The sequence below is a fragment of the Saccopteryx bilineata genome, chromosome 2 (assembly GCF_036850765.1).
Source record: "Saccopteryx bilineata isolate mSacBil1 chromosome 2, mSacBil1_pri_phased_curated, whole genome shotgun sequence".
Lineage (NCBI taxonomy): Eukaryota > Metazoa > Chordata > Mammalia > Chiroptera > Emballonuridae > Saccopteryx > Saccopteryx bilineata.
In genome coordinates this window covers 277,119,252-277,129,044 of record NC_089491.1, presented here as the reverse complement: position 1 = coordinate 277,129,044, position 9,793 = coordinate 277,119,252, and the positions used below count along the sequence as shown (strand labels likewise).

Sequence of the window (9,793 nt, the reverse complement as noted above, 5' to 3'; positions counted from 1 at the left end):
CCCTCCATGGAGCGACCCGGGTGTGGGGAGGAACGCTGTACCGGAGAGTCGGCGGCTGAGGTGGTGAGACCGGTGAGCGCCTGATGGGACGGGAGGGGGCGGGCCGCCAAGAATGGCAGCCTCGACTGTGTCCCCGCCGTTGCGGCCGGGGAAGTGCCGGAGGAGGCCTTTGTTGTGAGAGAGGGGCCGCGCCCGGTTCTTTATCTCCCGCCCGCGCGTTCCGCCTTCTGCGCCCGCCGATCGTGCCGCCCCGTCCGTCCGCGGGCCGGGCCGGGCGCCCGCTGAGGTGCGGGCGGCGCCGCGCCCTCCTACGAGGCTGGCCCAGGCGCCGGGCGCTACGCGGTGCGCCTTTTGTGTCCGCGCAGTCGGGCCTTGGGCCTCCGTGCTGAGCGTGCGCGCCGCCGCGTCCTGTCTGGGCCCCGCGCGCCCCCGTGCCCGGGCGGTGCTTCCGGAACCCGGCGGAGACCGGGGTGACCGCGGCGGCGGCCCGCGCAGACGGCCCTGGCTGACAGCCTGGCGATACGGGCGCCCTGCCCCGCACGCACCCGGCACCGCTCGCACCTGGCGCACCGCCTGCGCCTGGCACCGCCCGCGCGCGCCCGGGACGGGCAGGTGGGTGGGCCTGGCCGCCGGCGCCGCTTCCCCTTACGGACCGCGACCTTCGTGCACCGCTGCTTCCTCCCCGCGGTTTCGCTTTCAGTTCCCTTTTTTAAAAATTTTTTTTGGTGAACATTTTCCTTGGACCCGGGCTTTCCAACGCTCCTACGCTGAAGATTTTCCTTGGATGGAAAAGGTTTGGGGGGCCCTCTGGATAGAGAATTTCCCGAAAAGTTACGCTTTCGCGTCGGGATGATCTTACTGCTTTGCACTATGTAGCTGTCCCGTCCCCCCCGCCCCCCAGGCATCTGTGTGCTCAGCGCTTTTTCCTGCCCCTTTGGCTGGGTGTCAGGGAAGTCTTCGGAAAGTCATTGTCCCTTCTCCTTCAGAATTCTGCGCCTGGAGTTTTTTCCCTTCTTGCTGAGGCTCAGTTGATTTGCCGTTGTCATGGCAACATTTTAGTAACTGCTGTTGTAGGCTTAGTGAGTAAGGTACATGAGGTTGAAGATGATAAATTTGGGCTGGAAGATGATATACCTGCGCTTTTTTGGTCTTTAACTAAAAGACCTAAGTGTGCACACCAGAAAACAAGAGTCCTGTTACTACAATGGGGCCCAAAGGCCAAGTCTGGTGTTTATGGTTGGGAGGGCTTTCTGGTGGCGATGGGCTTCAGGTTTCCCCTCCCTAGATTTGAGAACAGAAATTTGTTGGTGTTCACTGTGTTGGCTGAGAAGCTGGAAGAGGCCATCAGGGTCCACGGAGCTGCCATTTGAAGGCGGTGTTCTAAACATGGCCCTTCCTGATTCCCGGGTCATGGCAGATCACAATAGCTGTGAGAATCATCAGTCTTCCAGTACGATTATCCCCTCTACCAGGAGTGAAGTGATAGTGGAGAGCAAGGGACACTTTGTGGAGTTGCTTTTTCAGTCACTGTGCTCATTCCTCAGCGTCAGAATGGAGGAAACCGATCGTCGCCTGCAGACAATTGGGTTATGCTCCTGGCTGGTCTTCATGGAGCCTAAGTTCTAACATAGGAGGGCTGTTCTGTTTCCTAGAGTCACTGTAGAGTACCTGACTTCTACCAGGACTTAGCACGCAGGCCTGTGAGCCAGGAGATACGAAGACTTCCAGAGAGGGACCAGCTCCTCGGATGTGCCCCCTCACAGAGAGATGAAGGGGTGAGTGAGAAGAAGGTCTGGGGTTGGAGGGGATGCCTGGGAGCATGCACCGCTCTGGGGTTGCAGACTTTGCTGCACATCCCGCTTCTGAATCACTTATTGGCATATGGATTTGGCTTTGTGTCTATAAAATGCAAGCAGTGCTGCTTGCCTTGTCATGCTGTTCTTTTTTTTTTTTTTTTTTTGTATTTCTCTGAAGCCGGAAACAGGGAGAGACAGTCAGACAGACTCCCGCATGCACCCTACCGGGATCCACCCGGCACGCCCACCAGGGGGCGATGCTCTGCCCCTCCGGGGCATAGCTCTGCCGCAACCAGAGCCACTCTAGCGCCTGGGGCAGAGGCCAAGGAGCCATCCCCAGCGCCCGGGCCATCTTTGCTCCAATGGAGCCTTGGCTGCGGGAGGGGAAGAGAGAGACAGAGAGGAAGGAGGGGGGGGTGGAGAAGCAAATGGGTGCTTCTCCTATGTGCCCTGGCTGGGAATCGAACCCGGATCCCCCGCATGCCAGGCCGACACTCTACCGCTGAGCCAACCGGCCAGGGCTTGTCATGCTGTTCTTAATATTAAGTGGTGTTTCTGTCCCATACTAGCTCAGTGTCTGTGCACATTGGAAACACTCAGTAAATTCTAATCTAACCTAGTGTCTGTTGGAAATGCCACTGTGTTTGGGCCCATATGTTACTGGGCCAGGTAGCTTCTCATGCACTTCTTCCCTTATTCTCCCCTTTGTCCCTTTGCATACAGGCAGCAGAAAACAGCTGAAACGGAAGAGGGGACAGTGCAGATCCAGGAAGGTGAGAGGTAGAAAAGAAGTGAGCCCATGGCCTCTCCCTCCCTTGAGGGCCATCTGTGCACCTTCTCCTCAGAGTGACAGGCGAGTGAAAAGGGGTGTGGGGAGAAAGGCAGTGACACGCAGGTTCTCCCTTGCTCCTTGAACTCAGGTGCAGTGGCAACTGGGGAGGACCCCACCAGCGTGGCTATCGCCAGCATCCAGTCAGCTGCCACCTTCCCTGACCCCAACGTCAAGTACGTCTTCCGAACTGAAAATGGGGGCCAGGTAAGGGAGGGGGCCAGGTGGCTGCAGGTGTTACCTGGGGTTGGGATGGAGGGAGGTAATTAAACCTGTCCTGTGGGGACCTGGCTTGGAGGATGAGGTGAAGGTATGGACTAGTTGGGGAGTGGGGGTTGGATTATGAGGTTTGGAGTAAAGGTGGGGATGGGTTGGGCTGTGCTGAAAACACTGTATGGGGACAGATAGGGGCGTGGCTGGATCTGTGTCTCTAAAGGACTCTTGTTTTGGGTCTCTATCCAGGAAAAACTTTGTCAGGGGTGCTAGAGCCCTAGCACTTACTCTCTTGTTCTCTCTTCTGCCCTTTCCTCATTTCTTCTAGGTGATGTATAGGGTGATCCAGGTGTCTGAGGGACAGCTGGATGGCCAGACTGAGGGGACTGGTGCCATCAGTGGCTACCCTGCCACTCAATCCATGACTCAGGTACAGGGGTATAGGTGGGGGAGGGGACTAGAGCTCTGAAGAGTGAGATAAGGCAGGGAACCACTGGGAGGGGGTGAGGCATCTCGCTACCGTGTCTCCAGGCTCTAGGCTCTCCCTTTCTGGATGTTTCTCCCTCCCTTCTTCCCTCCCTTCCTGCCTCCCTCCCTTCCTATCTCCCTTCTTCCCTCATTCCCTCCCTCTCTCTCTCCCTCTGTCCTTCCCTCAAGGGGTAGAAGCCTGCAGTTTACTGGGAAGTATCTGTTTTCATTGGATTCTGTCCTCTTGGTCCCCTTCCAGGCGGTGATCCAGGGTGCGTTCACCAGTGATGATGCAGTTGACACAGAGGGGACAGCTGCTGAGACGCATTATACTTACTTCCCCAGCACTGCGGTGGGAGATGGGGCAGCAGGGACCACGTCAGGGAGTACAGCAGCTGTTGTTACCACCCAGGGCTCAGAAGCACTGCTGGGACAGGCCACCCCTCCAGGCACCGGTGAGATGCTGTGTGAGGATGCTGGCTGCAGAGTAGGGTAGGCTGTGGGACATGCTGGGGGGCAGTGGGCCTTTACTCATGACCTGCAGTGTCACTGAGACCTAGGCAGGGCACTGAGTGTGGGACTGCCCCTCCAGCAGGAGGAGGTTTGCCCTTTCAGAGGAAGGTCCCTAGTCCTGTGTCCTGACAGAACCTAACCTACATTCTCACAGGTCAGTTCTTCGTGATGATGTCCCCACAAGATGTGCTGCAGGGAGGAAGCCAGCGCTCCATTGCCCCCCGGACCCACCCTTACTCCCCGTGAGTAACCTGTTTCTTCTCAGGTACCATGAGTGCCAGATTTTGTGTGATTCCTTACCCCAAACACCAATCTTATTTTTTGACCTTCATCACTGCTCTGCCCTGGGCTGCACTCAGGAAGTCCGAAGCCCCCCGGACGACTCGGGATGAGAAACGCAGGGCTCAGCATAATGAAGGTGGGTGCCACAGTGTGAAGTTCGGAGCTGTCTGGTGGGGTTGGGGACAGCAGTGATGTTTGAGGGGAAGAGGTCAGGCAACTTTCCTTGTGCCTGTGGCGAGCTCTCGCTCAGTCACCTTGTCCTCGCTGTCCTCACAGTGGAGCGGCGTCGCCGGGACAAGATTAACAACTGGATCGTGCAGCTGTCCAAGATCATCCCTGACTGCTCCATGGAGAGCACCAAGTCCGGCCAGGTCAGGGAAAGACCCTGGTGGTGGGCAGGGGACTGAGCTCTGTGTCCAGTGGGTGCACACAGCAGTCATGTCTTCTCTCCGAGGTTTCTTAGGGACAAATGAGGCCCAGGGTATTAACTGCTTTTGGAAAGCAAGCCAGGTATCTTATAGTATAGTCCTTGTCGGCTTGTTCTGCAGAGTAAAGGCGGAATTCTGTCCAAAGCCTGCGATTATATCCAGGAGCTTCGGCAGAGTAACCACCGGTTGTCTGAAGAGCTGCAGGGGCTCGACCAGCTACAGCTGGACAATGATGTGCTTCGCCAGCAGGTCAGCTCCCTGCCCCAGGGGAGCCCTCTTCGAACCCCATAGCTGCTGAGCCCCTGTGGGACTCTGTACTTCATTTTCCGTAGACAGGTTTCATTTTTTTCCCCTTGACCAGCAGATGTTGGAGTGCGTTCAGGGACTTCCTGTTCCCCTTACTGTTGCCTTCTCATGTCAGGTGGAAGACCTCAAAAACAAGAACCTGCTGCTCCGAGCTCAGCTGCGGCACCACGGGGTGGAGGTGGTCATCAAGAATGACAGCAACTGACTTTGGGTGTCCTTGTCCTGGAACGGAAGAAAGCCCAGGAGCAGCAGGCTCACCCTGTGCCCCGTTCCTTCACTGCCTGAGACTGGGAGGCGTTCAGAGGATGTCTGGACAGCAGCCTGCAGTGGTGTGAAACACAGGATGTGACTGACAGCCTGGCCCAGCCCCATGTGCAGCCCTGGGCCCTTTGCACGGTGCACACGCTGTGTCCATGCTGGATACTGGACACACTGAAGTGGGGCTTGCTGGGTGCCTGCTTACAGTGCCAGCAGAGGGTCTATTGACAGGTGATGGCCCTGGCTACCCTCGGATTTAGTGCTTCCACGGTTCTCCCTTTCCCTGGAGCTCAGGTGTGCTCCTGAGGATGCCAGGGAAAAGACTTCAACCAGAAGTGGGTAAAGGAGCAGTGGCCACTGCCCCAGGAAGATAAAGATGGGTCGCAGCTGAGGCCTACACAGAAGTCTAGGGAGAACCACAGGCAGGGGTCCAAGTGGGGCTTTCCCCCTTGTGGGTATGTTCTCCCCCCTTTTCTTTTTTTTTAAAGATAAAATGTTCAGAGCCACAGTTGCCTCTTGTCTGTCCTCTTGTGGGCCCTAGGGCAGAAGGGAGCGGGGACATTGCCTTTTTTTTTTTTTTTTTTTTGTATTTTTCTGAAGTTGGAAACGGGGAGGCAGTCAGACAGACTCCCGCATGCGCCCGACCAGGATCCACCCGCATGCCCACCAAGGGGGGACGCTCTACCCATCTGGGGCCATTCTAGCACCTGAGGCAGAGGCCATAGAGCCATCCTCAGCGCCCAGGCCAACCCTGCTCCTTGGAGCCCTGGCTGCGGGAGGGGAAGAGAGAGACAGAGAGGAAGGGGGGGGAGGGGTTGAGAAGCAGATGGGCGCTTCTCCTGTGTGCCCTGGCGGGGAATCGAACCTGGGACTCCTGCACACCAGGCCGACACTCTACCACTGAGCCAACCAGCCAGGGCCTTGGACATTGCATTTTTATTTTTAAAAATTGATTTGAGAGCCTGACCAGGCGGTGGCGCAGTGGATTGAGCATTGGACTGGGATGCCGAGGACCCAGGTTCGAGACACCGAGGTTGCCAGCTTGAGTGCAGGCTCATCTGGTTTGAGCAAAGGCTCATCAGCTTGGACCCAAGGTTGCTGGCTCAAGCAAGGGGTTACTTGGTCTGCTGAAGGCCTGCGGTCAAGGCATATATGAGAAAGCAATCAATGAACAACTAAGGTGTTGCAACGAAAAACTGATTAAAAAAAAAAAAACAGCCTGACCTGTGGTGGCGCAGTGGATAAAGCGTTGACCTGGAATGCTGAGGTCAACGGTTCAAAACCCTGGGCTTGGCTGGTCAAGGCACGTATGGGAGTTGATGCTTCCTGCTCCTCCCCCTTCTCTCTCTCTCTGTCTCTCTTTCTCTCTGTCTCTCTTCTCTAAAATGAATAAATAAATAAAAAATAATAATAATTAAAAAAAAAACAAAAAAAAAACACAAAAAACCCTGATGATTGACGCTTCTCATCTCTCTCCATTCCTGTCTGTCTATCCCTGTCTATCCCTCTCTCTGACTCTCTCTCTCTGTCTCTGTAAAAAAAAAAAAAAAAAAAAAAATTGATTTGAGAGAGAGCCTAAGGGAGGAGCAACCGTTCACTGTTCCACGCACTCACACATTCATTGGTTGCTTCTATTTCTTGCCTTGACTGGAGATGAACTGCATCCTTGGCTCACCCTCGGAGGCTCTAACCAACTGAGCTACCGGCCAGGGCGGACAGGGCCTAGATTGAGGTGGGATGCTGCTCCTGTGCTCCTGATTCCCTGTCAGTATCAGGGCCAGACCAGCGGGTATTCGCAAAACACAAGAATTTCTAAGGCAGGCACGGGTTAGCCTCACCTCAAACAGGTGCTGCGGGAGGCGGTGCCTCGTTTCCGGTTCCGGTGTCTGCTCCCGGAGGCAGAATAGATGCTGCGGGCTACGCGAGGAGCTGGCCTGGCTGCACGCTCGCAGTCGCAGCACGCACCATGGCTGCAGGTACCTGCAGGGGCCCTGAGCCAAGTCTTGCCCTTCTGGTGGCCCCTGGAGTACGAGGAACCACGGGGAGGAGCCTAGTTCGGAAGGTGGGGGAAGGGGCGGAGAGGGGGCGTGGCTGTAGTCCACACACAGCCGGATGGTGGGGATCAGGGCTTGCTGTGGGTAAGGAGATCCGTGCGCCAGGTGCAGGCCAGCCCCTCCAGGTTTACGCGTTCCCTCCTCAGTGCCCACCATCGCGCCCCCTGAACTCCGCTAGCTCCTGGCTGCGGGCCCGCCCCGCTCATCAATGTGAGATCTCGGGAGGAGGCGGCCGCAGGGACCATCCCCGGGGCGTTCAACATCCCGGGTACGGGGTTGGGAGGGGGCGGTGGTGGACCCAGGTTGTCTCAGTTGAGGGGTTTCACGTAGGTGGCGCAGGGAGGCCCTGGTACGGGGTCCTGAATTCTCACACCACCACCCCCTACCCCCCGTTTTTTCGAGAGGGGCTGTTCAGCGGCAGGGCCTATCTGTGGAGCCGGTCCTTCCAGTCCGGGTGACAGAGGGAAGGGGCTGCTTCCCCACCTTGCCAGACTTGTGTCCCCCCACCCCCCACCCCCGGCCCCACAAGTGCATCCCAGTGGCCTTCCTACTGTCCTCATTCCTGGGGAAGCGGCTCGTGAATTCTCGAAGCGGCTGGGTTGTATCTTATCCTTGAGATTGGGTCTGGTTGGCCACCAGGTGTTGTTTGGGGCTCTGGTTTGTTTTTGTTTGTTTGTTTTTGTTTTTGTATTTTTTCTGAAGCTGGAAACGGGGAGGCAGTCAGACAGACTCTGGCATGCGCCTGACCGGGATCCACCCGGCATTCCCACCAGGGGCCGATGCTCTGCCCATCTGGGGCGTTGCCCTGTCTCAACTAGAGCCATTCTAGTGCCTGAGGCAGAGGCCACAGAGCCATCCTCAGCGCCCGGGCAAACTTTGCTCCAGTTGAGCCTTGGCTGCAGAAGGGGAAGAGAGAGACAGAGAGGAAGGAGAGGAGGAGGGGTGGAGAAGCAGATGGGCGCCTCTCCTGTGTGCCTTGGCTGGGATCGAACCTGGGACTCCTGCACGCCAGGCTGACGCTCTACCACTGAGCCAACCGGCCAGGGCTCCTGGGTATTTTTTCGACATGGGACCCAGTCTTTCCAGGCCCAGCTTCTGAACCTGAGATTGCCAAACTGCCTTGGCCCTCCGTTCAGTCCTGCTCCTCCTCCCACTGTCAGAGTTGGAAAGTGCTCTGCAGATGGGCCCTGCTGCCTTCCAGGCTTTATACTCTGCCCAGAAGCCAAAGCTGGAAGATGAAAATCTCACTTTCTTCTGTCAGATTGGCAAGCGGGGCTTGCAGGCCACGCAGCTGGCCCTGGGCCTTGGATACAGAGGGTACGAGGAGATGAGGTGCTGGCTGGGGTGTAACTGGGGCTGCCTCCCTGCCGGTCCTGCCAGCCCTGTTGTGCTCACCTGTTTGTCTTCACAGGGATCGCAACTACACAGGGGCCTATAGAGAATGGAAACACAAAGAAGCGTAGGTGGAAGTGGCCAGCTGTAAGCCCCCCCCTTCAGTAAGAGTGAGGAAGACACTGATTTGTTGGATTGCACAGGCCATATAGTGCTGTGCACGCAAAAGCATAAAATAAAGAGCAATTAAAGTGCCTGACAGGGTGGTGGTGCAGTGGATAGAGCATTGGACTGGGTTGCGGAGGACCCAGGTTCGAGACCTTGAGCGAGCTTGAGTGAGGGCTCATCTGGTTTGAGCAAAAGCTCACCAGCTTGAGCCCAAGGTCGCTGGCTCGAGCAAGGGGTTACTTGGTCTGTTGAAGGCCCGCAGTCAAGGCACTTATGAGAAGGTAATCCATGAACAATTAGGTGTTGCAATGCGCAATGAAAAACTAATAATTGATGCTTCTCATCTCTCCGTTCCTGTCTGTCTGTCCCCGTCTATCCCTCTCTCTGTCTCTGTAAAAAAAAAAAAAAAGCAATTAAAGCACTGGATATGTTAATGTGTCAGCTGAATTGAAAACAGTTCTCATCTTAATTTAGACCTAATTCAGCTCTGGGTTCTTCTCCTTCCAGCATTCATGTACCCTCCCCATGCTCTCCCACCCCCAACACAGGATTCTAGCAATTCCCTTAGAATGGAATTCTCTTTCTTAGACAACTGTTTTCAGTCCAGAATGCACATCAGAATCCCCTCACCTGGGGGAAAAAAAGAGCTTGGGCCCCAATCCCAGATTTGGAATCTCAGGGATGGGGCCTGGGACCCCCAAGTGAGCCCCTCAAGAGATTCTAATATGCAGTCAGGGGCCAGACCCACTGCTGTAGACCAGCACTCAGTGGACTGGCCCCATTGGGCCTTGCTGCCATGACCATTCAATCAAACGTCTATGGCTGCTATGTGCAAAAGCAGCAGAATAGTTGTAGCAAACTCTATGTTCTTCAGCACCTAACATTTTACTATCGAGTTCTTTCTAGAAAGTGCCTACCCTTGCCTGACCTGTGGTGGCGCAGTGGATAATGCTGAGGTCGCCGGTTCGAAACCCTGGAAATGCTGAGGTCGCCGGTTCGAAACCCTGGGCTTGCCTGGTCAAGGCACATATGGGAGTTGATGCTTCCAGCTCCTCCCCCCTTCTCTCTCTCTGTCTCTGTCTCTCCCTCTCTCTCTCCTCTCTAAAAATGAAAAAAAAAAAAAAAAGTGCCTACCCTTGCTCTAAC

General features: G+C 55.9%; 2 protein-coding genes across 5 annotated transcripts; both read left to right on the top strand.

Moving 5' to 3' along the window:
• Window positions 1-56: 56 nt before the first annotated feature.
• On the top strand, window positions 57-5,601 carry USF1 (upstream transcription factor 1). 4 transcript variants are annotated; one of them, XM_066260927.1, is made up of 11 exons: window positions 57-72; window positions 1,653-1,775; window positions 2,520-2,569; window positions 2,717-2,832; window positions 3,167-3,268; window positions 3,566-3,761; window positions 3,974-4,061; window positions 4,179-4,237; window positions 4,378-4,472; window positions 4,650-4,778; window positions 4,951-5,601. In XM_066260927.1, exons 2-11 carry the CDS (start codon window positions 1,768-1,770, stop codon window positions 5,038-5,040), a joined length of 933 nt encoding a protein of 310 aa, XP_066117024.1. In that variant the 5' UTR covers window positions 57-72; window positions 1,653-1,767; the 3' UTR covers window positions 5,041-5,601. The 4 variants fall into 4 exon arrangements, with proteins under 4 accessions (XP_066117024.1, XP_066117021.1, XP_066117023.1 ...); XM_066260924.1 differs by lacking the exon at window positions 57-72 and adding an exon at window positions 425-612; XM_066260926.1 differs by lacking the exon at window positions 57-72 and adding an exon at window positions 634-793.
• TSTD1 (thiosulfate sulfurtransferase like domain containing 1) lies at window positions 5,328-8,610 on the top strand. Its single transcript, XM_066254482.1, is given in 7 exon segments — window positions 5,328-5,387; window positions 6,863-6,882; window positions 6,996-7,069; window positions 7,294-7,338; window positions 7,341-7,415; window positions 8,284-8,464; window positions 8,559-8,610. Coding segments are annotated over 7 exon segments (507 nt in total).
• The last annotated feature ends 1,183 nt before the right edge of the window (window positions 8,611-9,793 follow it).

Bases quoted from the DNA above. Each gene is read 5' to 3' on its own strand.
- USF1 (XM_066260927.1), top strand. The intron at 2,570-2,716 runs GTGAGAGGTAGA...CCTTGAACTCAG, and splicing joins GACAGTGCAGATCCAGGAAG to GTGCAGTGGCAACTGGGGAG. The intron at 2,833-3,166 runs GTAAGGGAGGGG...CATTTCTTCTAG, and splicing joins GAACTGAAAATGGGGGCCAG to GTGATGTATAGGGTGATCCA.